At 47.2% G+C, this 26,972-nt stretch overlaps 1 protein-coding gene and 1 long non-coding RNA gene across 2 annotated transcripts; both read left to right on the forward strand.

Moving 5' to 3' along the window:
• Nucleotides 1-24,528: 24,528 nt before the first annotated feature.
• LOC139835039 (uncharacterized) lies at nt 24,529-25,239 on the forward strand. Its single transcript, XR_011750752.1, has 3 exons — nt 24,529-24,652; nt 24,862-25,051; nt 25,138-25,239. It is a non-coding gene; the product is annotated as an uncharacterized lncRNA (long non-coding RNA).
• A 44-nt stretch (nt 25,240-25,283) lies between these two features.
• Nucleotides 25,284-26,155, forward strand: LOC139833950 (putative ubiquitin-like-specific protease 1B). Its single transcript, XM_071824327.1, has 3 exons — nt 25,284-25,466; nt 25,547-25,647; nt 25,751-26,155. Exons 1-3 carry the CDS (start codon nt 25,284-25,286, stop codon nt 25,929-25,931), a joined length of 465 nt encoding a protein of 154 aa, XP_071680428.1. The 3' UTR covers nt 25,932-26,155.
• The last annotated feature ends 817 nt before the right edge of the window (nt 26,156-26,972 follow it).

Consider the following 26,972-nt stretch of genomic DNA (forward strand, 5'->3'; position numbering starts at 1 on the left):
TATTCATCTCAACTGAGAAAAAAGTGTTAAAAACAAAGCTAATCTCTAAGCCAATCATGTCTAGCTAAACTATTAAGTCAAAATATCAATTAGATGAACACACACATATATAGGTGGGGATCACTAGCTCAAAAGGCCACTGCAACTACTGGTAAATTGAACTGAACCAATTCATTCCTAGGCAGCATACCACTGGAACGAGGCTTTCTCCTTGGTCTGTGAAATATCAATTGCATTTCCTCCTCTTTTTATTTCTGGCATCCATAAAGGTTTGGCTCAATTGCGTCGAAGAGACTGCATCATTCTTCAACTTCCAGATACTCCAGGATGCTAACGTGATGATCTCCCTCACATGAATAAAGGCACACTGAACTCCTGCTTCAGAGAAGATTAATGTGCATATAAGTGTTGGGGCATAAGTAAGAGCAGCAGGTTTTCACAAACTGATAGGAAAAGAAAAAATGATCCTTTGTTTCCATAGCATGGAGCCGACGTAGGATGCAGCCATACGATTTAATTTGGATTTGTTTTTGGCAATATTGTTCTACTATTGAGTTTTGTCTCAACCAAACATAGATTTGACGTTTTCTCTGTTTAAATAAGGGTTCCATACCCAGCTAATGGGTAGAGGTGTGGATTAATTTGTAGACACCAGCAATAGAGTACCAAGGGGTTTTCCAGAAGTAACTCCACACACATCACAAGACTTGGAAAAGAGTGGTGAATTGCACGAGAACCCAAGTGTGAATTGACTAAAATAGCGTGCTTTTTGAAAATTCAGGATGAAAATAACTATATTTCGGAATAACCCTTTTCAATAAGGAAAACGCTCCGTTTCCTTCGGAGGCTAGTCGCGTCGCGGCCTCCGGATCGTGCGCCGTCGATCGTCTGTTGATGCGCGGTTGTAGTTGTGCCACGTCGCCCTCAGTTTCGGACCAGATTGCCCCTGCGTTTAATGCTGCAACGCCCCGTGCCGCACCGACCCTATCCATTTCGCACGAGCCAACCGCGGGCGTCGTTGGAGGAGGCGACGGCGGGGCGATTTCCGCCCGCCGCCGGCGAGCTGCTGCCGCTAAAGGAGGGCACCGTCGATCCTCGTTGTCGGCGTGAGTTTTCGCACCTTCTCCCCTCTCTACCTTTGCTTCCTTAGTCTCTGATTTGAGCTCCCCCTGAAGATCTAGCTGTAGCGCCGCCGCCGTTCTAATTCGCCGTGATTCTCGCTGTACCGCCGCCGTCTAATTCGCCGTGATTGTCGCTGTAGCGCCGCCGTCTAATCCTCCGTGATTTTTGCTGTAGCGTCGCCGTCTAATCCGCCGCCAACGGGGAATTTTCCACCGCGTTTTGACGGAGATCTAGCTCATCTGGTGCTGCTCGACTCGTGGTGAGTTCCTTTCCAGGTAGTTTTGCTTCTAGCGTGCTGTAGCGTGTTCTAGTGTATTTTGTTTTCGTGGTGCTCGTGGTGCTCGACTCGTGGTTATTTTTCTCTAGGTTTTTGTAGTGGATCCATCTGATGTATCTCGTCTGGTAGGCTAATAATGTCTGTGTTTTTGCTTCAATGTAGCTTCATATTTTGGCATGTTTTTATGTATGTTAATGTCAGCATATTATCCAGTGGTATTGTTGTGGGTATACTTCATGGGTGTACCATCGACAGTGCCTAGATCCGGCAAGCCCGGGTGGCCCACAGACGGTGATGAGGCATGTGGCCCATCGGGCGGCCCAGTTGCTGTTGATCATAAAGGAAGAAGTCCAGCCCAGGATCAGTAAGCCGGATCCGTACCGACATAGGGGTAACCCGGATCCATGGAGGCTCATGAGGAACCCGGATCCAGTACGACGTGTATGGAAGGCGGATCCGTGACGTGCACGGCAAGATATTGTACCGTAGCTAGGCTATCTGTAATCCGGCTAGGACTCTCCATGTAAACCCTAGATCCGTGCGCCTTTATAAGCCGGATCCCGGGAGCCCTAGAGGGACAACCACAACTCATTGTAACAACGCGAAAGCGCCCAGATAATTCCAGACAAGCAGCAGTAGGCCCTGTCATCGTGCAGGTGTTCCGAAGCTGGGTAACTCGCGTACCACCGTCCCGAGAGCACTCCGCCCTATGGCCCCTACTTCTTCTCCCCCTCGTGAGGATCCCTCCTCCGGGGTACCGTCGATTAGGCAACGACAGTTGGCGCCCACCGTGGGGCATGTGGCGTCTGGAGGCCGGAACCGGGAGGGTTCCGCCATGGGAAGCTACGACGACACCATCGCTGTGGGGCGCGTCCTTTACGCCGGAAATCTGCCGATCGTCCCTCCGGATGAGTGCTGGATTCCGGCTAGGACAAACCCCGTCAAGCTCTCCATCGTCCCAATTGGCGGCATACACATCTTCATCGGGGAAACCGTCGATTCCAACGGAAACCCACTGGTAAGTAACGCTTGTGACGCGACCGCCGCGAGCTGGACGCTGTCGCGAAGATCCGATCTGAGACGCAGGAGCTTCCCAAGGAAGATTCCGCCTTGGATCTGGAAATTTCAAAGCCCACCCAATCCGCCTGAGCAGGAAACAAAGGTGGAAGACCAATGCAGATCCGCACAGGTCTCCCGAGGTGTTAGAAAAGCAGAGGTGCCACTTCGTACACTTCTTGGCCCATACCGCCGGAACCGCCCCTCAAGAAGACGGAGCTGGTCCTGAGCAGGAAGAGGCACCGGAACACAACGCGGATCCGGATCAGGCTGAGCTTGTCGGAGAGAGCGAGACTCCGGTTGAAGAGTCGATTTTGGGCAACCTGAGCCCAATTTCCGGAGATACCCCCTCCATGGAGTCTGATGACTTCGTTCGCAAGATAAGGGAATACGGATACAGTGATCAGCCTGAAGTCGACTCCGCCCAGCCTAAGCAGGTTCTCGCAACGATAGCAGCGCAGGGACAAACTGGATCTGAAGAACCAACCAGCCAATCTGACCCTCAACCATCCCAACAAGGATCTCCAATGTCTCGGGTAAGACCCCAAAGGGATTCTTCCTCGGAGGAAATCCTGTCAGCAGAGGAGGTGGCCGCGCGAGCAGTTCTTAACACACCTATAACCCCGGGCGACGCCGCAGATCTGGAGGCTCTAGAAACCACCAGAAAGGAAATGCTGGCCACAGCCAAGAAGCTCGCCGATACCGAAGCTGCGTTAAAGGTAGTGAGGGCAGATCATGCAGCCTGGGCGGAAAACTTCGACAGACAGGACCGTGAGATTGCTGCCACACTCGAGCAAGTCAAGAGCATGAGGGCTGAGTGGGAAGTAAAGATGATCTATGCGCAGGCGGAGGCCGATCGAATTGTTAGAGAAGCAATTCCGCCTCGCAGGATACCCTTCAACACGCCCGCAGAGCACCAGCCGCTGGAAACCCCAAAGGACAACATGCTAAAAGCTGCGGAACTACTGCAGAAGAAGGACGAAGAGGTCGATATCAACTATCTTCGCACACTCGTCGCTTCAGCAATGCAGCAGCAAAGCAAGGCGGATACTTCGCGCAGGTTGGAATCCAATCCGGATATCTGTATATCTACCGCGCAGAAGGACGCCCGCGCTGATCGGCGACCCGATGACGAATCACACACCGGATCCTCGGAGCGCAGAAGGAAAGCCAGGGAACACCCAAATCCAATCCCCGTACCATCAAAGACGCCACCGTCAGATCCAAGAAAGGGAAAGGATGCGATGTACTCTGGACGAGACAAATACCGCAACCCCTCTCCTCCGCCCAACGGTTACCCGCGACCCCCTCGCCGCCGTAGTCCAGCCGGAAACACCAGGCCCCCAGGGCATGGTGGGATTGTTATCCGCGACAACGTGCTGCCAAGAAACAGAAACAGGGAGCGCTCGCCGGAACCTCGCCGGAACCAGAACAATGTTCATGAGCCCGAGCCCAGGAGGAGTCGGAATGAGGACCGCGATCCAGAACCTCGTCGGAGCCGGGACCCAGAGCCTCGCCGGAGCCGTGACCCGGAGCCTCGCAGGAACGACCAGGGCAGCCAGCGCCAGGGCGAAGGCAGCCACAGGAGCCGGAGCCAGCACCAGGAAGGCCGAGGAGAGTCAGAAGGCGGAAGCAAGAGATCGCACCGCCCACCTCGCAGGTCTCCCTCACCACCACCTAGCGGTGGAGGCGGAGGTGGAGGCGGAGGCAACGGTCGAAGATCTCGCTCTCGCTCAAAGTCTCCTCGCCACGGCTCACGCGACGCACGGGATCGCCTTAACGAATACAGAACCGACTACATCGGCCCGAAGTGCTTTGGCAGGATGATTCGAGAGGAACCAAAGCCAAGGATGAACCTCAAGCTACCCGGAAACCTGAAGCATTATGATGGCACCGAAAGGCCGGATACCTGGATTGAGGATTACTACAATGCTGTAACCTTCGCCGGAGGAACCCCTAACATCGCCTGCCGCATGCTTCAGTTGTACCTTGTAGGTCCAGCCCGGATCTGGCTAAGCGACCTCGAGAAGAATTCCATCTTTTGCTGGTTCGACCTGAAGAACGCTTTCGAGAAACACTTCAGGGGCACCTACAAGAGACCTGCCACAACAAGCGACCTACAGGCATGCATCCAGAAGAAGGGCGAAACATCGAGGAATTTCCTCACCCGATGGTTGGCATGCAGAAACGAGTGCGAGAACGTTGACAACCGCACAGCAATGCACGCCTTCATTGGGGGCTTGCAGCGAGGAGGATTGCTACGGCACAAGCTAACTTGCATGGTCAATGCAAATCAACTGACGTTGGACGACATGATCACCATCGCCAGCGATCACACTGCCACCGATGACGACGCAGGCGGTGATCTCGCAGCCACAGCGATCCCCCTGCATCAGCAAAAGAAGAACCGTGACAACGGTAGCAGCAGCAGCCATAAGCGCAAGAACCCTGATGACCAGAAGAGTGGCGGATCCGAGATGATCGCCATGGCGTTTCAACACGGAGGTTCAGGAGGCGGCAGAGGACGCGGACGCGGAGGCGGAGCCAGCAGGGGTCAGCAGCATACCTCCGAGGTCACTGCTGGCGGATCCCGCGCCCCGCAAACCTATGAGGAATACAGAGACATGCCCTGCCTGGCCCATCTGGATCCGGCTACGGGGAAGTCCACTCACACCAACCGCAACTGCAAGTGGGTCAATGATCTAAAAAACGACCCGGAGCGGGATACAAGCGCGCCCGGAAGCACCGCCCACGCGGCAAAGGTGGCAAGGGCAAGAACAAGGACAAAGAAGATGATAGTTCCGAGGCGATGGATGAGGATGATAACTCGCCGGATCCCAAGGCAGGATCCGCAGGAAAATCCAACCCATTCGATAAAAAGAGCGTGGGGGCTTACCACACTTTCCTCGGAACCCCAACAGTCCGCGCTACCAAATCAGCTACCCGGATCCTGAACGCCACAGTTCCGGCTGTGCCGCAGTATGTCAGGTGGTCGGAAGTCCCGTGCACATTTGACAGGGAGGATCACCCTGCCGTTGTGCCAAAAGAATGCTACGCCTTGGTTGTAAGTCCCCGCATAGATGGGTATGACTTCTCCAAGTGCCTCATGGATGGTGGAGCTAGTCTGAACATCATGTACCTGGAGACTCTAGAGCGGATGAACCTCACCAAGGAACAGCTCAAACACAGCAACACTGAGTTTCATGGCGTGGTTCCGGGTAAGAAGGCGAATTCCCTCGGCAGCATAGCACTTCCCGTGGCTTTTGGCGATGTTCATAATTTCCGCCAAGAAAAGATCACGTTTGAAGTTGTGCCCTTCAAGAGTTCCTACCACGTCATCTTCGGCAGGCCCACCTACCACAAGTTCCACGCAAGAGCGTGCTACATCTACAACAAGCTCAAGATTCCGGGTCCTAAAGGTATGATTACCGTATCCGGAGACTACAAAAAGGCTTATGAGTGCGAGTTAGGCGAAGCCGCCTTCGCAGTACGTGATATCCGGAGAAGAGCTGAAAGGCTACAGAGCCGCGGTGGATCCGACTGAGATGCAGACCACCAAGAAGCAGATCTCCGAGCAGAAAACCTCCTTCAAGCCCGCGATAGAAACCAAGAAGCATGACCTCATCCCAGGTGACTCTTCCAAGCAGGTTTCAGTCGGAGCCAACATGGACCCCAAATAGGAAAGCGCGCTCGTCGAGTTCCTCCGCACTAACATGGATATCTTCGCATGGCAACCTTCTGACATGTCCGGAGTACCTAGGGAACTCGCCGAGCACTACCTCAACATCAATCCAGGGGCCAAACCAGTGAAGCAAGCTATGCGACGCTTTGGAGATAAGAAGCGCCGCGCCATAGGAATGGAACTGGCAAAGTTACTAGAAGCAGGTTTTGTAATAGAAGTTATCCATACCGATTGGGTCGCGAATCCCGTCCTTGTACCCAAAAAGAACACTGAAATACTAAGAATGCGCATCGATTACTCTGGCTTGAACAAACATTGCCCGAAGGATCCGTTCCCCTTGCCGCGCATTGACCAAGTCATTGATTCGACGGCGGGGGCGGAACTTCTGTGTTTTCTTGATGCGTATTCCGGGTATCATCAGATCCGGAAGAAGGAATCCGACCAAAAGGCGACTTCATTCATTACCCCGTTTGGTACTTACTGCTATGTTACTATGCCTTTTGGTTTGAAAAACGCAGGTGCTACTTACCAACGCACGATGCAGCGGTGCCTGAAGGACCAAATCGGCCGGAACGTGCACGCCTACGTCGACGACATTGCGGTCATGACCCGGAAAGGTTCCGACTTGATCAGCGACCTCACAGAAACCTTCGACAACCTCCGCAGGTACAAGATGATGTTGAATCCGCTGAAGTGCGTTTTTGGCGTGCCAGCCGGAAAACTCCTTGGCTTCATAGTCTCTCACAGAGGCATTGAGGTTAACCCGGAAAAGATCAAGGCAATCCTGTGCATCAAACGGCCAACTTGTCTCAAAGATGTGCAACGACTAACTGCGGTTGCGTCGCAGCAATCGAGTAGGTTTGTTAGCCGTCTTGGCGAGAAGGCGCTACCTCTGTACAAGCTGCTGAAGAAAACAGACAAATTTATGCAGGGACGACGCAATGACGCAGCTCTTCGAGGGTTGAAGGAAATACTTACCTCCCCACCTATCTTGGCAGCTCCAGTGATCGAGCCAATGCTCCTTTATCTGGCAGCTACCAACAAAGTCATCAGCCTCGTCATCGTGGTGGAGCGAAAGGAAGAAGGTCATGAATATGACGTCCAGAGACCTGTCTACTACATTAGCGAGGTGCTGACGGAATCAAAACAGAGATATCCTCACTTTCAGAAGCTAGCTTATGGCGTGTTCCTAGGCAGCCGGAAGCTGAGGCATTACTTCCAAGAGCATCCAGTTACAGTTGTGAGCAAGGCTCCGCTGTCAACAATTCTCAACAACGCTGACGCAACAGGACGTACGGCTAAATGGGGCATCGAACTATCCGCCTTCGACATCGCTTACAAGCCCAGGACTGCGGTTAAATCCCAAGTCTTGGCAGATTTCGTTGCAGATTGGACAGAAGCTCCGGATGCAAGTCTGGAGCCGGAACCGAGAGACATGGGTCATGCACTTCGATGGATCCAAGCAGCATCAAGGCTCGGGAGCCGGAGTCACCCTGAAGTCCCTACCGGAGAAGAAGCTGCGATACGTTCTGCGGATCCACTTCGAAGCTACTAACAACATGGCGGAATATGAGGCTCTACTACACGGTCTGCGCATCGCTAAGGAAATTGGGATCAAGCACATCATATGCTGTGGAGATTCCGACCTGGTGGCACAACAAGTAGCCGGAACCTGGAACGCCAGAAATTCCGTCATGGCGGCCTACAGAGACGAAGTTGACGAGATCGCCAAGTGCTTCCTCGGATACGAAGTCAAGTACGTCAGGAGAGACGATAACACAGCGGCAGACATGCTATCCAAGCTCGGATCCGGCAGGAAGCAAATTCCGCCCGGCATTTTCCTGGAGCATCTCCGGATACCCTCGGTTAAGGGCGCTAACCCGGAAAACCCAGAGGTGGCAGTGTCTCCGGCTAGGGAAGTGATGGCTATCATTCCGGCTTGGACACAGCCTTTCCTGGACTACCTCATCGATCAAAAGTTGCCAGAGGACGAGGTCCTCGCACGACAGATCATCAGACGAGCGAGAACCTACACAATTGTTGATGGACAGCTCTACAAACGAAGTGCAGCGGGGGTGTTTCTCAAATGCGTCTCCAATCAAGATGGCATTGAAATCCTCAGAGAGATCCATGCAGGGGATTGCGGGCATCACGCCGCTCCCAGATCCCTCGTTGCCAAAGCTTTCCGGCTAGGATTCTGCGCTCACAGCTAAAGAAGATGCGACAAGCTGGTAAAAACCTGCCGAGGTTGTCAGTACTACGCTACTCAACCAAACGCTCCAGCCCAAGAGCTGAAGACCATACCTATCACCTGGCCATTTGCGGTCTGGGGGCTTGATATGGTTGGTAAGTTAAAAAGATCATCTCCTGGCGGTTTTGAGTACCTCCTGGTCGCTGTTGACAAATTCAGCAAGTGGATCGAGGCAAAGCCAGTGAGAAAAGCCGATGGTGCTACGGCACTAAAATTCGTCTGCAGCCTCGTGATGAGATTCGGCATCCCACACAGCATAATCACAGATAATGGCACAAACTTCGCCCAAGGAGAGTTGAGGGATTATTGTGACACAATGGGGATTATTGGACCTTGCATCTGTGGCTCATCCACAATCTAACGGTCAGGTTGAAAGGGCTAACGGTCTAATATTATCAGGAATTAAGCCGCGCCTTGAAGAACCACTGCGACGAGCAGCTGGAGCTTGGGCTGACGAGTTGGAAGCTGTTTTATGGAGTTTACGAACTACCCCTAACAGATCAACAGGGTTCACCCCATTTTTCCTGGTATACGGATCCGAAGCCGTGCTTTCCTCCGACATCATCCACGATTCACCGCGAGTTTCCGCCTACAATGAAGAAACAGCTGACGAGGCCAGACAGCTATCTGTGGACCTGATCGAGGAAGCTCGGAACCTAGCTGATCAGCGTTCCGCCATCTACCAGCAGAAGCTCCGACGCTATCACAGTCGTCGAGTTCGGAATCGCTCCTTCATGGCAGGAGACCTGGTCCTCCGCCTTCGACAGGTGAAAGACCATAAGCTGCAATCTCCATGGGAAGGACCCTTCGTCGTTAGCAAAGTGCTCCATAACGGGTCGTACTACCTTGTTGATTTCCGCGAGCTGAGGGATAGACCTGCTAACTGGCACCGGAAACGCAAGCGTGAGGATCCGGATGACATTTACGATGAAATAGATCGCCCTTGGAACATCGCACAGCTACGTCCTTTCTACACTTAGCATATACTTTCCGAGTTATAAACTCTGTAATAGTTATACATGATCAATGAAATAAAGTTTATGGTTCACTCTTTGAGTCTTTTACCTCCTTTACATGTTCATTTTAGATCGTGTATGTTTTTTCCGACTAAAACCGCAGAGCTGGATATTTCCGCCTAGGCGTGTATGAAAGTTGTGATTTCCAAAATCGTCCTTTAGGACGTAAGCTTAAGTTTTCTGATTAAGTTGTTATCTGTTGCGAACTTGTGGATTCCTAGTAGCGATTTCCGGCACCTATGCACAGGGGCTTGTTTCCGCGGTTATTGACGGACTGCCATTGGGCTTAAATCGCCGGTGGCGGCGTTTCCGTTAAAGGTCTTCCGGCACGCGGAAGCTAAAGCGAGTAAGCCGGAAAACAATGAAGTCAGCACTTGCTTTCCGACATAAAACGAAACATGCACATAATATTAACGGATAGCAGGATAAGTGTTTCCGCCCCATGCATAATCGTTTCGTTCCTAGCTACTTAAGAATTTAAGTCTTATTACAAACCCACTCTGGGGCCAAAATGATGCAACTTGTTTCATTGTTTAAAACAGGAACTCTACTCGGAGTCCTCCTCTTCTGATTGCTGGTAGGAGGAGCCGTCGTCGCTATCACCAGATCCGGCTTCGGAGTCGTCACCAGAGTTTCCTTTGGAATGCTCGCCGCTGGACCCGGATCCTTCCCCGTAATATTCCGGCTCACCCGCTTCTTCCTCTGCATCGGAAAATCCTTCGGGCAGATCGTGCTTGTTATACCAGAACGAGTGATCCACTCGCCTGACAAACAGTTGTTCATAGCCTTCGGTTTCCGTGAGGAGGGCATCCATGTCGGAACCCTTGGGGGCTCCGCGTGCAACATTCGCCAGGTTGAGCGAGGGGAAGTGAGCCTTGCAGGTGGCCAGGATTAGGGAGGCGACTCCGCGTGCTGAAGACTCCTGCCAGTCCTTGATGAAATCCGGCACCAGCTTCATAAGTTTGGTCATCGTATCGATGACTGTGGTTTTGGCCTTCTTCAGAGACAGAGCTGTGGCGATTCCGCGACAGGCTTCAAATAACGCGTCAATTGATATCCGCGCTTCATCGTATGCCTCCGTCCTCGTAAGGTTTGACTCTTTTGACCATTCAAAGCCAAGGCTTGCTGTGGAAGAAAGAGATTCAGTTCCGCTGGAGAGGACTCATACAAGTTAGTCGGAGCAACGATACGGAAAAAAGCTTACGAAAGATAAGTTTGTCAATGGCTTCCGCCTCCGCTTCCAGAACTTTGTTCTTGGCAATTGTGGAAATCACGCGGCCTTGGCTTCTCTCAAGTTTTTCGTTCAGCTCCGCCAGGTCGCGGGCATGCTTCTCGGAGAGCTCTTTCCTCGCCTCAGTCTCCTTGCTTGAGGATTCTTGGATGAAGGCTTTGAGGGACTCGTTCTCCGCCTCAAGCACCTTGACTTTGGCGGAAAGCTCATCAAACGAGGAGTGCTTGGCAGATTCTTACGAAGGCGAAAGTTGCACACATTATGCATCCTGAACTATGACAGTACAAAAAGTGAAGACCCGGATCTCGTACCTTTAAGGCGGGTCTCAAGCAGCTGGATAGCCTTTTGGCTGTTTTCCGCGTTCTGGCGCAGCCCCTCGATCTCCGTGATCTGCTCTAGCACGTGAATGCGCAGATCTTCGTGCAATTTCCGTGTGGTCTGTGAAGCAGCAGGGAGTTAGCCGGATATTTAAAAATCCTGGGGGCTAGCGAGGAATTCAGTAGGTATAAAATTTTTTAAAATTCCGTCTAAAGTACATTCTGGGAAAGCATCGGATAATACACGTTGCACGGAACTATATCACCTGATGCTTGGGGGCTAGTATTACCTGCCGCACTTCCTTGTGCTTGGCGAAAAATTCCTTCAGGCCGTCCTCCAGTTCCGCGAGCTCTCGCATCTCCTCGTCCGGCTTTCCCCATACCTTGTTCAGCATGGCGGAAACTTCCGCGTGACGTTCTGCAAGGGTAAGTTTTTGGAGTGACGGAGTTGGTTGGAGTTTGACTCGGATCGCGTTGGTAACTTGGAGGAGCTTAGCCTTCTGCTCCTGTTCTCCTTCAGTGGGCCCCGCGAAGGCGGAGCTTTGCTGATCTGGCGGAGGAATTGGTGACGAGGTCCCCTTGGCGGAATCGCCATGATGAACGGGATCTTCAGGAAGGTCATCAATGTCGATGATATCCTTTGGATCCGGCTTGCTGGCAGATGAAGCCTTGGGCGGAACTTCCACCTCAGGAGTGATAGGAAAAGAAGCCGGAGATGGTCTGGCCTTCTTCTTGGGGACCCTTGGGGCCTTGGGAGGCTGGCTTCCGGAGCTTCAGAAAAAGCATAAAAGTATAAGAGCAAGCGTTAAACGAGAACTTGGGTCTCGGAAGTGGACGTTTACCCGGAAGGTTTGAAGAAATGCTGGATGGCAGGCTGCCCTTTGTTCCTGGTATTAATCAGCGAGAGGCGCTTCTTTTCCGCCTCAGCTTTCCGGGTAGCCGCAATGCTGAGCGTCTCGCGAGGGCGTTTCGCATAAGGGCTGGAAGGGGCTGGCTTCTTCCTCTTCGCAGGACGTGGAGCTTCAGGAGCTTCCGCCTCCGATGCGGCTTCCGGATCCGCGTTGCCGGTGGACGGGACTCGGAGGAGAGTTCCGAGTTCGCTTTCCTCAAGCGCCTCGAGCTGAATGCAAAGTTAACGCTTAGACAAAAAAGTTTGAAGAAAAACAATAAACCAAAGTCAAGACGACGTACCGCGGTTCCAGATCCCTCTGTGTGGATGTCTTTGTTGCATACGTGAACGTGGAGTTCACGTGGGATTTTGATGAGGACCCGGATCCTCTTGTCGATGGCATCGGCGGAGAGATTGTCTTTGGTGGCGCGCATTGGATCGTCGCGCCCTGTGTATTCAAACATCAGGCGGTCCCTGTGTTGCAGCGGCTGGATCCGCTTCGTGAACCAGGAAAGGGTTAAATCCTTCCCCGTCAGCCCCTCCTCCGTGAGCTTGCAGATCCGCCTGACAGCGCGGGTCAGCTGAGGCAAGTCGGAGAAGTGGGGGCAGTGCGTCCATGACGGAAGCTCGGTGGCGGGGCAGTTCTTGAAAGGCGGCAGCTTCCTGTCGCTCGCGGGGTCAGAGACGTCCTTCAAGTAGAAGAAACCCCCGGACCAGTACCTCGCGGATTCGTGGCGGTCGGTGGGGGGGTAGACGCGGCCCGGGCGGATTATGAAGGTGACGGAACCGCAAGTCGCCAACTCGGAAGTCTGGCGGATCTTCTCCTTCTTGACAGAGAAAAAATATTGGAACAGAGAGATCTCAGGGGCAACCCGGAGGTGGCCTTCGCAGAGAGCGACGTGGTTGCTGATGGCGAGCACGCTGTTCGGAGATATGTTGTGGGGTTGGAGTCCATACGTCTTCAGAATCTCCCGAAAGAAGTCCGAAGGCGGAAATGAAAATCCGCGCTCCACCAGTGCCTTTGTCAGCACCATCTCGTCGTCCCTCGGAGCCGGAGCTGGTTCATTTGGAACTGACCTCCAGCTTCCGGGTTGCAGGAAGCCCTCCGACTCGATATTCTTCAATTCCATCTCAGTGGTGGTGCAGGGCCACCACTTCCCCTTAGCTTCGGAGTCGCACTTCCGAGCTTTCGATTTCTTGGCAGCCTCTTCCGCCTGCTGCTTGATACGTCTCCAACGTATCGATAATTTCTTATGTTCCATGCCACATTATTGATATTATCTACATGTTTTATGCACACTTTATGTCATATTCGTGCATTTTCTGGAACTAACCTATTAACAAGATGCCGAAGTGCCAGTTCCTGTTTTCTGCTGTTTTTGGTTTCAGAAATCCTAGTAACGAAATATTCTCGGAATCGGACGAAATCAACGCCCAGGTTCCTATTTTACCCGGAAGCATCCAGAACACACGAGAACCGCCAGAGAAGGGAGGCAGGGCCACCACACCACACCCCGGCGCGGCCTAGGGGGGCGCCCCCTAGGGTGTGGGCCCCCTTCGACCTTCTGCGCCGCCTCTTCGCCTATAAGAAGCCCCTGGATCAGAAAACCCTACACCGATTGACGAAACCCACGAAAACCTTCGAGCCGCCGCCATCGCGAAGCCAAGATCTGGGGACAGGATCTCTGTTCCGGCACCCTGCCGGAGCGGGGAAGTGCCCCCGGAAGGCTTCTCCATCGACACCGCTGCCATCTCCACCGCCATCTTCATCACCGCTGCTGCTCCCATGAGGAGGGAGTAGTTCTCCATCGAGGCTCGGGGCTGTACCGGTAGCTATGTGGTTAATCTCTCTCCTATGTACCTCAATACAATGATCTCATGAGCTGCTTTACATGATTGAGATTCATCTGAGTTTTGTATCACTACTATCTATGTGCTACTCTAGTGATGTGTTATTAAAGTAGTTCTATTCCTCCTGCACGTGTGTAATGGTGACAGTGTGTGCACCGTGTTAGTACTTGGTTTGTGCTATGATCATGATCTCTTGTAGATTATGGAGTTAACTATTGCTATGATATTATTGATGTGATCTATTCCTCCTACATATGCATGAAGGTGACAGTGTGCATGCTATGCTAGTACTTGGTTTAGTAGCGTTGATCTATCTTACACTAAAGGTTACTTAAACATGAGCATTATTGTGGAGCTTGTTAACTCCGGCATTGAGGGTTCGTGTAATCCTACGCAATGTGTTCATCATCCAACAAAAGTGTAGAGTATGCATCTATCTATTCTGTTATGTGATCAATGTTGAGAGTGTCCACTAGTGAAAGTATAATCCCTAGGCCTTGTTCCTAAATACTGCTGAGTTACTACTACTTGTTTACTGTTTTACTGTGTTACTACTGCTGCAATACCACCACCATCAACTACGCGCCAAGCACTTTTCTGGCACCGTTGCTACTGCTCATATATATTCATACCACCTGTATTTCACTATCTCTTCGCCGAACTAGTGCACCTATTAGGTGTGTTGGGGACACAAGAGACTTCTTGCTTTGTGGTTGCAGGGTTGCATGAGAGGGATATCTTTGACCTCTTCCTCCCTGAGTTCGATAAACCTTGGGTATCCACTTAAGGGAAAACTTGCTGCTGTTCTACAAACCTCTGCTCTTGGAGGCCCAACACTGTCTACAGGAAAGGAGGGGGAACGTAGACATCAAGCACTTTTCTGGCGCCGTTGCCGGGGAGGAAAGGTAAAAGGTACTCACACTCCGGACATCAGCTACCAAGCTATCTTCCGGCGCCGTAAGTACTCGAAGCTATTTCCTTTAGATCCTGCAATTGCATCTTTTTGTTTCTTGTTTACACTAGTTTGGCATAATGGACAACAATGAGCTTCTTGTTCTATTTCCTGATTTAAAACATGGATTGTTTGATGCGAAAATTAAAAAACCTATGAAATCTTATTTGCATGCTGGTAGTAATATTAGTATGAACGCTTTGAACACCATTGTTGATAATGATATAGAAAGTTCTAAGCTTGGGGAAGCTGGTTTTCATGATATTTTTAGTCCCCCAAGCATTGAGGAGAAAATTTTCTTTGATGATACTTTGCCTCCTATTTATGATGATAATGATAGTGGTCTTTTGGTGCCACCTACTATGGAGAGTAAATTTTGTTGTGATTATACTATGCCTCCTACACTTGATGAGAATAATAATGATAGCTACTTTGTTGAATTTGCTCCCACTATTACTAATAAAATTGATTATGCTTATGAGGAGAGTAATAATTTTATGCATGAGACTCATGATAAGAAGGCTTTATGTGATAGTTATATTGTTGAGTTTGCTCATGATGCTACTGAAAGTTATTATGAGAGAGGAAAATATGGTTGTAGAAATTTTCATGTTACTAAAACACCTCTCTATGTGCTGAAATTTTTGAAGCTATACTTGTTTTATCTTCCTATGCTTGTTACTTTGCTCTTCATGAACTTGTTTATTTACAAGACTCCTATGCATAGGAAGCATGTTAGACTTAAATGTGTTTTGAATTTGCCTCTTGATGCTCTCTTTTGCTTCAAATACTATTTCTTGCGAGTGCATCATTAAAACTGCTGAGCCCATCTTAATGGCTATAAAGAAAAGAACTTCTTGGGAGATAACCCATGTGTTATTTTGCTACAGTACTTTGTTTTATATTTGTGTCTTGGAAGTTGTTTACTACTGTAGCAACCTCTCCTTATCTTAGTTTTGTGTTTTGTTGTGCCAAGTAAAGCCGTTGATAGAAAAGTAAGTACTAGATTTGGATTACTGCGCAGTTCCAGATTTCTTTGCTGTCACGAATCTGGGTCCACCTCCCTGTAGGAAGCTCAGAAAATTAAGCCAATTTACGTGCATGATCCTCAGATATGTACGCAACTTTCATTCAATTTGAGCATTTTCATCTGAGCAAGTCTGGTGCCATTTTAAAATTCGTTAATACGAACTGTTCTGTTTTGACAGATTCTGCCTTTTATTTCGCATTGCCTCTTTCGCTATGTTGGATGAATTTCTTTGATCCACTAATGTCCAGTAGCATTATGCAATGTCCAGAAGTGTTAAGAATGATTGTGTCACCTCTGAATATGTCAATTTTTATTGTGCACTAACCCTCTAATGAGTTTGTTTCGAGTTTGGTGTGGAGGAAGTTTTCAAGGGTCAAGAGAGGAGGATGATATACTATGATCAAGAAGAGTGAAAGCTCTAAGCTTGGGGATGCCCCGGTGGTTCACCCCTGCATATATCAAGAAGACTCAAGCATCTAAGCTTGGGGATGCCCAAGGCATCCCCTTCTTCATCAACAACATTATCAGGTTCCTCCCCTGAAACTATATTTTTATTCCATCACATCTTATGTGCTTTTCTTGGAGCGTCTGTTTGTTTGTTTCTATTTTTGTTTTTGTATGAATAAATGCTTGTGTGGGAGAGAGACACGCTCCGCTGGTTCGTATGAACACATGTGTTCTTAGCTCATAATATACATGGCGAAGTTTTCTTCTTCGTTAAATTGTTATATGGTTGGAATTGGAAAATGATACATGTAGTAATTGCTATAAATGTCTTGGGTAATGTGATACTTGGCAATTGTTGTGCTCATGATTAAGCTCTTGCATCATATGCTTTGCACCCATTAATGAAGAAATACATAGAGCATGCTAAAATTTGGTTTGCATATTTGGTTTCTCTAAGGTCTAGATAATTTCTAGTATTGAGTTTGAACAACAAGGAAGATGGTGTAGAGTCTTATAATGTTTTCAATATGTCTTTTATGTGAGTTTTGCTGCACCGGTTCATCCTTGTGTTTGTTTCAAATAAGCCTTGCTAGCCTAAACCTTGTATCGAGAGGGAATACTTCTCATGCATCCAAAATACTTGAGCCAACCACTATGCCATTTGTGTCCACCATACCTACCTATGCTACATGGTATTTTCCGCCATTCCAAAGTAAATTGCTTGAGTGCTACCTTTAAAATTCCATCATTCACCTTTGCAATATATAGCTCATGGGACAAATAGCTTAAAAACTATTGTGGTATTGAATATGTAATTATGCACTTTATCTCTTATTAAGTTGCTTGTTGTGCGATAACCATGTTTACTGGGGACGCCATCAACTATTCATTGGTTGAATTTCATGTGAGTTGCTATGCATGTTCGTCTTGTCTGAAGTAAGGGCGATCTACACTGAGTTGAATGGTTTGAGCATGCATATTGTGAGAGAAGAACATTGGGCCGCTAACCGAAGCCATGTTCCATGGTGGAAGTTTCAGTTTTGGACAACAATCCTCAAATCTCTAATGAGAAAAGAATTAATTGTTGTTGAATGCTTAAAGCATTAAAAGAGGAGTCCATTATCTGTTGTCTATGTTGTCCCGGTATGGATGTCTAAGTTGAGAATAATCAAAAGCGAGAAATCCAAATGCGAGCTTTCTCCTTAGACCTTTGTACAGGCGGCATAGAGGTACCCCTTTGTGATACTTGGTTAAAGCATATGTATTGCGGTGATAATCCAGGTAGTCCAAGCTAATTAGGACAAGGTGCGGGCACTATTGGTACACTATGCATGAGGCTTGCAACTTATAAGATATAATTTACATGATGCATATGCTTTATTACTACCGTTGACAAAATTGTTTCATGTTTTCAAAATCAAAGCTCTAGCACAAATATAGCAATCGATGCTTTTCCTCTATGAGGACCATTCTTTTACTTTCAATGTTGAGTCAGTTCACCTATTTCTCTCCACCTCAAGAAGCAAACACTTGTGTGAACTGTGCATTGATTCCTACATACTTGCTTATTGCATTTGTTATATTGCTTTGCATTGACAATTATCCGTGAGATATACATGTTACAAGTTGAAAGCAACTGCTGAAACTTAATCTTCCATTGTGTTGCTTCAATGCTTTTACTATGAATTATTGCTTTATGAGTTAACTCTTATGCAAGACTTAATTGATGCTTGTCTTGAAGTGCTATTCATGAAAAGTCTTTGCTTTATGATTCACTTGTTTACTCATGTCATATACATTGTTTTGATCGCTGCATTCACTACATATGCTTTACAAATAGTATGATCAAGATTATGATGGCATGTCACTCCAGAAATTATCTGTGTTATCGTTTTACCTGCTCGGGACGAGCAGAACTAAGCTTGGGGATGCTGATACGTCTCCAACGTATCGATAATTTCTTATGTTCCATGCCACATTATTGATATTATCTACATGTTTTATGCACACTTTATGTCATATTCGTGCATTTTCTGGAACTAACCTATTAACAAGATGCCGAAGTGCAGTTCTGTTTTTTCTGCTGTTTTTGGTTTCAGAAATCCTAGTAACGAAATATTTTCGGAATCGGACGAAATCAACGCCCAGGTTCCTATTTTACCCGGAAGCATCCAGAACACACGAGAACCGCCAGAGAAGGGAGGCAGGGCCACCACACCACACCCCGGCGCGGCCTAGGGGGGGGGGCGCCCCCCTAGGGTGTGGGCCCCCCTTCGACCTTCCTGCGCCGCCTCTTCGCCTATAAGAAGCCCCTGGATCAGAAAACCCTACACCGATTGACGAAACCCACGAAAACCTTCCAGAGCCGCCGCTATCGCGAAGCCAAGATGCGGGGACGGGATCTCTGTTCCGGCACCCTGCCGGAGCGGGGAAGTGCCCCGGAAGGCTTCTCCATCGACACCGCTGCCATCTCCACCGCCATCTTCATCACCGCTGCTGCTCCCATGAGGAGGGAGTAGTTCTCCATCGAGGCTCGGGGCTGTACCGGTAGCTATGTGGTTAATCTCTCTCCTATGTACCTCAATACAATGATCTCATGAGCTGCTTTACATGATTGAGATTCATCTGAGTTTTGTATCACTACTATCTATGTGCTACTCTAGTGATGTGTTATTAAAGTAGTTCTATTCCTCCTGCACGTGTGTAATGGTGACAGTGTGTGCACCGTGTTAGTACTTGGTTTGTGCTATGATCATGATCTCTTGTAGATTATGGAGTTAACTATTGCTATGATATTATTGATGTGATCTATTCCTCCTACATATGCATGAAGGTGACAGTGTGCATGCTATGCTAGTACTTGGTTTAGTAGCGTTGATCTATCTTACACTAAAGGTTACTTAAACATGAGCATTATTGTGGAGCTTGTTAACTCCGGCATTGAGGGTTCGTGTAATCCTACGCAATGTGTTCATCATCCAACAAAAGTGTAGAGTATGCATCTATCTATTCTGTTATGTGATCAATGTTGAGAGTGTCCACTAGTGAAAGTATAATCCCTAGGCCTTGTTCCTAAATACTGCTGAGTTACTACTACTTGTTTACTGTTTTACTGTGTTACTACTGCTGCAATACCACCACCATCAACTACGCGCCAAGCACTTTTCTGGCACCGTTGCTACTGCTCATATATATTCATACCACCTGTATTTCACTATCTCTTCGCCGAACTAGTGCACCTATTAGGTGTGTTGGGGACACAAGAGACTTCTTGCTTTGTGGTTGCAGGGTTGCATGAGAGGGATATCTTTGACCTCTTCCTCCCTGAGTTCGATAAACCTTGGGTATCCACTTAAGGGAAACTTGCTGCTGTTCTACAAACCTCTGCTCTTGGAGGCCCAACACTGTCTACAGGAAAGGAGGGGGAACGTAGACATCACTGCTCCGTTTGACCCGCCCCGGAGGTTTTCTCCGGGTGAGCAGAGGTCCCCTCAGCCTCCTTGCCGGAATCCTTTGAAGGATCCAGCCTGACTGGAGCAAAGGGAGGAGGGGCGGAGGAGATTGGCGTCGCCATGATTGGTTCCGAGCTCGGAGGTGGAGTCGTTGAAGACATCTGAAGAAAAAGAGTTTGGCGGAAACTTTCCTTAGTCGGATCCCACATCGTCTTCCCCAGGTTCACCCCTACCAACTACGGCGCGAAGATGAAGCTCGAAGATTTACCGTAATGGTGTGTGCGGTGGTCGGAGTCGCCGGCGACGAGTTTTCCGTGCGGTGGCTCGCCGGAGTTAAGAACACGAAGAACACTGCGGTGGTGGGTTCGCTCCGGCGATGCTCCGGCGATTACTCCGGCAGGTTCCGGCACGGCGGAGGAAGGGCTCACGGGCGGCGCTCGGCAGGAAGGTGAGAAGGGGGTGAATGAGGGTAAGGGGTCTCGACGGCTGATATTTATAGGCTGAGGGGATAAGATTCGTGCTCCGCATCCTGTGGTCGGAACGCAAGCGTCGCACCGTTGGATGCGTGACACGTGTCCCAAACCCTAGCGGTAAAAATGGCTAGAGATAAGTTACCGCGCAAATCGCGCGAAAATGGCGCCAGAATTGGCGGAACCGTTTGAGTCTTTTAAGATTCCGGGTAATTGCGTGAAGATAAGTTGGCTCTCGTTCGCGAGCAGGGAGTAACCCGGAAATGTTCTTTGGAACGTCGATGGATGAAGTCCCGCAGGATGAGAACATTTTCTGGCTGTAAGTTGGAAAAAGAAGAAAATGCGAAGTTGGAGTTCTTCAAGTTTCTCCGCGTTGTCAACGATGCCGGAAACTAAAGGTACAAGCATGGCGGAAACTGCAGGTGAAACTCGGAGAACTCTGGGGGCTACTGTTGTGGGTCTACTTCATGGGTGTACCATCGACGGTGCCTAGATCCGGCAAGCCCGGGTGGCCCACGAGACGGTGATGAGGCATGTGGCCCATCGGGCGGCCCGATTCTTTGTTGATCATAAAGGAAGAAGTCCAGCCAGGATCGATGGCCGGATCCGTACCGACATAGGGGTAACCCGGATCCATGGAGGCTCATGAGGAACCGGATCGATGCGACGTGTATGGAAGGCGGATCCGTGACGTGCACGGCAAGATATTGTACCGTAGCTAGGCTATCTGTAATCCGGCTAGGACTCTCCATGTAAACCCTAGATCCGTGCGCCTTTATAAGCCGGATCCCGGGAGCCCTAGAGGGACAACCACAACTCATTGTAACAACGCGAAAGCGCCCAGATAATTCCAGACAAGCAGCAGTAGGCCCTGTCATCGTGCAGGTGTTCCGAAGCTGGGTAACTCGCGTACCACCGTCCCGAGAGCACTCCGCCCTATGGCCCCTACTTCTTCTCCCCCTCGTGAGGATCCCTCCTCCGGGGTACCGTCGATTAGGCAACGACAGGTATGTAGCAACCATTTTGCTTTGGTATGATGCATTTATAGGTTTGCCAGCAATGTATGTTACAATTAGTAGGTTCCATTTTTCTCATGTATCTATGTGGCTGCTACTGTATTGGTTATAGGTTTAAATGATGGAGGTGGATCCCGTCTATAACTTGAAGGATCGTTTTGGAGCAAAGCGTTTGCGCATGTTCATTGATAAGAAACTCCCTGAGGACAAGCGGGATGTTATTGCAAAGAGGAGTGCATTTAAGAGCATGCTTAGTGTTGCTCCATTCACTGTGCCAAATCGCCTTCTTGATTTTATTGTGACACATACGAGTTATCAGCTGCGTGAGTTCTGTTATCATGGGAAGAGAATTGTGTTCACTACAGACATGGTCAGGAAGGTGTTTAATGTACCATCAGGTAACAGGGCTGTTGACTTGATTAACAGGAGTGTTCCATGCCAGTTGCGTGATGTTTATAAGCAGAATAACCCAAGGCCGCCCATAAAAAATGCTGAGAAGGTACTGCTTTGTTTGTGCTTCAAAATACTTTGTGTTTTGTCTATTCCTGATGCTCTCAATACTTTGTGTTTTGTGCTGCAATATTACTTTATTTTTGTATCTTTAGATAGCAGTACATGCTTCATTAGTTATCTGCCAGCAGCTTATTTTTTCATACCAATGCTCTTTTTACCCGTCGTTGGGTGCTTCTGTACTATGACATTTTTGCTTTCTGTTCCTATATTTTTGTTTTGCATTTTTTACTCATGCTTTTTTAATTTTTGTAGGTGTTACTGGAATGTGACATTAAAGATGAGGAAACCATAGTTAGGAGCTGGGATCTTCTTGTGCTCGCAACAGTTCTTAACCCAGGCACTGGTAATATGTTGTCTATGGACTATCTTGGATGTCTTGCCGACCCTTTCTCCTCAGTGGAGCTAGCTTGGGATCAGCACATATTGGATGAATGTATGTTGCATGTTAAGAAAATCCAGGAGAAGAAGGCAAAGCTACGGGCATCAGGTGTCGTGGGTGGTGATTTCTGGATAAGTGGTCCTTTGCCATTCCTTGGGGTATGTTCTTTTTCTTCCATGTTTTCTTCATTGTTTTTTTCCTGATTTCACATGCTTCCTTTTCTACCAATATGCTTAAACAATGTGCTTCATGCAGATTGTTTATATGGATCACTTGCAATTTCCTCCAAATGAGTATGTCATTGACTACTCACTGCCTAGAATGTGTCATGTAAAGAGCAAGGACTTCGAGTTTGTAGTTGCTACTGATATTGACAAGAAAAAGCTATTCAACAGTACTATCTTTGCAAGGAGACCTGTAAGTCTGAATTCTTGTTATCAATTGTTGGCTATTTGTGCATCCTTCTTATATGTATACATGTTCAATAATTATTTTTCTTTTGGCTTCTGATGTTTTTGCAGTTTCTTCCGTTCTCAAGTACTCCATATGCTCAAACTGTTCAACCGCCTGAAACTGGTGAAACTGGTGAAGATGTTGAAGTTAACCCATCGGCATCACTGAATGAATGGCTTGTTCCTGGTTTTCCAAACAGCCAGGAATTGGAGGTAACCAATATATCAAAATTTGTTTCCTGCATTAGACTACTTTTTTAAAAGGTTTTATCTGATAATTTTTCAGGTTGCTACCTTAGACTTTTTAAATTGCTGCCATACTGTTATAGTTTTGCTTCATTGGCTTCAATTGAAAGCTGCTACTTTTTCAATATAAGCAATTGCTTTTTTTTATGTTTTTGCTAGTAGGCTTATATAAGTGCTTCAATGATGATTTCCACTTGTCTCTTTAGTTCTAATTGAAAGCTTCATTACATATTATTAAATGTTGCTATCTTTTAAATTTTGTACCTTAGCATTTTATATCTTAGCATGTTTTTTAATGCTGCCTTACTATTATAGTCTTGCTTTATTAACTTTTGCTTTTTGCTGCTGCTTAGTTCATGCTGGTTTTATCAGTATTCTTCATTCTACATTTGCTGCAACCTATTTTTGCTTCAGTAATAATCAAATTTTGCTATTTCTTTTGTAGATTCCAGCTCGTTACAAGCACCTGTATGATAAGCATAAGGCTATTTATGCTGCTGATGTCGAAGCAACTATGAAGAACCTTGGTGTTGCGCTGAAACGCATGTATTCTCAGCGTATGTCCGCTCTATTGGTTGACGTTGATGCTCTTATCCAAGAAGGCGATGGTCCAAGTATTGTGTTTCCATCAGAAGCAAATGGTGAGCAAAGCACAAATCCCAATGTATCTGAGGAAGAAAACGAGGATCTTGCAAAGGATGGACAAAATACAATGGATGAAGGAGATCACAACAGCGGAGATCACAACAGCGGTGATGAAACTGAAGAATATGTTGACTTACAGACTGATGCAATGGAAGATTATCCGGATGTTGACTCGCAGCGGCATACCAGATGTTCCACAGCCTGCAATAATTGTTGATGCTTCGTTTAAACAAGGGTACACTGGTGAGTTCAACTCTGTTGATAGTCCGGTGAGATCTCCGTTTCGTTCTAGTATACCAGAGGGTGTATCTGCAGAATCCTGGAACCGTGCTCCGGATCCTCCTTCAATGGATTTGTTTCCTCAAGGTTCCGAAGAATGGGAGTTCTTCAATGCAATCCCAGACAGAACAAGTCTTAGATCAACTGCTGATACTGCTGCATCTTCTGATATGTGTCCAGTTCCTGTGCCTGAGTTGGAGAAGCCACTGTCTGTCGAAAAAACATCTTGTTCAGCTGATGTGGCTCTTGTGGTTAATCCACCTCCTGTACTGTTACGAAGAAACCATGCAGTGCGGCTGTTACGGATAATCCAAGCTGTTGCGGCATTGGAGGCACCACCTAGCTGATGTGGAGATGGTACATGTTGTGGCTGCCGTGGGAAATGCACCTGATGTGGCTGCCGTGGAGAATCCAACTGCTGCGGCTGCTGTGGATAATAAGGCACCTGCTCACTTTCTTGTGGAGAATCCGATTGTTGCGGATGTTCGAAGATACCACCACATTTGCAACTGCCGTGTATCCTCCGGAGAATCACGGTAAAGAGTCTGATGTGGATAACCTGCCTGCTGCGGCTGTTCTGAAGATTCCACCTGTTACAAGTATGTGTTTTTTGTATATCTTTTTGTGAACATTTCTTGGGTTCCATGACTGCAGCTTTTTTGTGTTTTTGTTTTTTTTGCAGCAAGCGAGAATGATTCTACCGTTCAAAATTTCATCATTGTTGAAGCTGCTGTTTTGGGTGAGCCAAAGACACCAATTGGCCCCAAGAGTGCAGGTGCACTGTCTGTTTCAACGTTTTATAGTCTTTTGTATGCTTTGTTTCAATTGGTTGACACACCCTCTTTTTTTCCTTGTTTTTCTTCTACCTCTGCAGATGTCATTATGGATTCTGTTGAGAAAGATGCTACTACTGGGGTAGATACAGTTGATAAGAGAAATAGAGCAAAGAGAGCAGCAAAGGATGAGCCTTCACATCCTAAAATGAAGAAGATTCGGGTCTCTCAAGATACAATTCATACGTACGACAAATTTGTCATACATGGTCGGAAATTAAAGAGGCAGCCGAAGAATGATATGCCGTGAGTTCACATTTTTTGTTATATTTGCATTTTTGTTAAAACAGTATGTTTCTTTATTAAATGGATGTTGCTTCAATTGATACTACAATGTGCTTCTTTGGTTCAATTTAGGAGTTTCAATATTATAAATGTATTGCTTCATTACATGAAACTTTTTGCTTCTAAGCATGTAACTGGCTTTTTATGTTTTTATATATGCTTCTTCGCAGCAAAGCTTTTGTTCAGATTGGACGCTCCTTTTGCACATACAGAAGCTTTGTAGCTTCTCTCAAGCCTCGAATGCCACTAGATAGCCAAGTAATGGATGTGTGGACTGAGAAGTTCAACCGTGAATCAACATTATTGGCTGCGAAAAGCAACCGAGCGAAGAAAAAGTATGCATTCTCGCAGCATATGGTGGTTAGTACTTGCACGACTTAACTTTTCAAACATTGTTCCAGCAACATTCAATCCAGCATCTAACAAGACAGTCATGAATTTTTCAGTCTAAGCTAATTGTCGATCCAGCAACATTCAATCCAAAAGAATGCATGAAAGATTTCAAGTCCGAAGTCAGCAAGTCAAAAATGCTAAAAGATGACCTCGTGAGCTTTTTATTTTTGTAACTTGTTTTTCCTGTTGCATCTCATTTATGGTAGACTTGAGAAGGTTCTTAATTTGTTTCAATGGTGTTCTGCAGCTGTACTTTCATGTTGTCAAAGACTACCACTGGATTGTGTGTTCTGTCAATCTTGTGCACAAGCAGTACCACATTTTTGATTCATTGCTTAAAGCTGATGGTACCAGCAAGTTGCAAGAAGCTGCAAATAATCTGGTTAGTGATACAAATAGTTCATGTAGCATATGTGTATTAAAAATCAATGACTAACTACACTTGCTTTTGTTACTTCATAGTTCACAAACTTCAGGAGGCTTGTCAATGAGTCAGGTGTAGCAAAGATTGATTGGTCCGTTTACAACTTGTCTACACCTGACCATCCACAACAGAAGACAACGTAAGTTTCGTTGTTTTCAGAGCCTTTTTTGCAAAATCCAAATTGTTACCCAAACATACAACTCACACACTAATTGCTTCCATGTTTTATTTTCATGCTACAGGTTTGATTGTGGATTCTTCTGTCTTCTGTACATGGACCATTTCACAGGGAAGGTGGTGGCAGAGTTTGATGACAAGGTCATTCCAGATTTTCGCAAGTACATAGCATCAAGTCTGATCAACAATAGAGACAACGCAGAGTCTGTTGAGAAGCTTATGGATGCTGAGTTGCAGTCCAAGTAGGAGTTTCTGTAGTTTGATAGTACTAGTCTTTTTGTGGCAGAGTTACTATAGTTTGATCGTTGTTCTGGAGTCCTTTTGTCGGGCGGATGTAAACTTTGATCTTCGCTATGTAAATGGATGGATGCTTCATTTAGATTTCTCCGTTTATATGTGCACTACAAAGCCTTGTCTTCGACGCATATGTTAATGCAATATGAGGAAACAATGCATATTTCGCAATATATATCATGACCTTTTTTTTGTGTTTTAATGCAGCAAAGATCTATGTTTTTCACTATGTTACTCATTTGTGTGCAGCAAGATCTGAGCACTAATAGTTATATACTGCTGCTTCAAAAGCATACCTGACAAGCTTCAAATGATAATTCTTGTTGCTTCAAAAGCATAGCTGATCAGCTACAAATTACATTTTCTGTTGCTTCAAAAGCATGTGTGCTCAGCTACATAAGACATGTTTTGTTGCTTCAAAAGCATACCTGATCAGCTACATAAGTCATTTTCTGTTGCTTCAAAAGCATACCTGACAAGCTTCAAATGATAATTCTTGTTGCTTCAAAAGCATAGCTGATCAGCTACAAATTACAATTTCTGTTGCTTTCAAAAGCATGTGTGAGCACTAATTTTTGTTGATTCAAATAGGAGGTCCATGCAATTTATGCCAGAAGAATGCAATTATATGCTACTAATCTCCTTTGCTACACTCATGCTAAAACATCGTCTACCAAGAAATACCCAGCATTTCTTTTTGACAAATATCTTGCTGCAAACACACTTTCTATGTGCTTCATACCACCAGAATTACTGCTTCTAATACATTTACCTAATGCTTCAACCAAAGTAAAGGGTCTGGTACACTTATCCTTCAAAGCATATGTATGAATTCTTTACATGGTACCACAGGTTGCTCCAAAATAGATATTTCATCTTGAAACGACAAACAAATCTGATGTGCATTGCAGTTTTTGTGTAAACCTATAGATGTGTTTCTTACAATAATTTTTCAAGTATGTACTAATAATATCAACCTGACTACATTTCTGT

This window comes from Lolium perenne, chromosome 1 (assembly GCF_019359855.2).
Source record: "Lolium perenne isolate Kyuss_39 chromosome 1, Kyuss_2.0, whole genome shotgun sequence".
Lineage (NCBI taxonomy): Eukaryota > Viridiplantae > Streptophyta > Magnoliopsida > Poales > Poaceae > Lolium > Lolium perenne.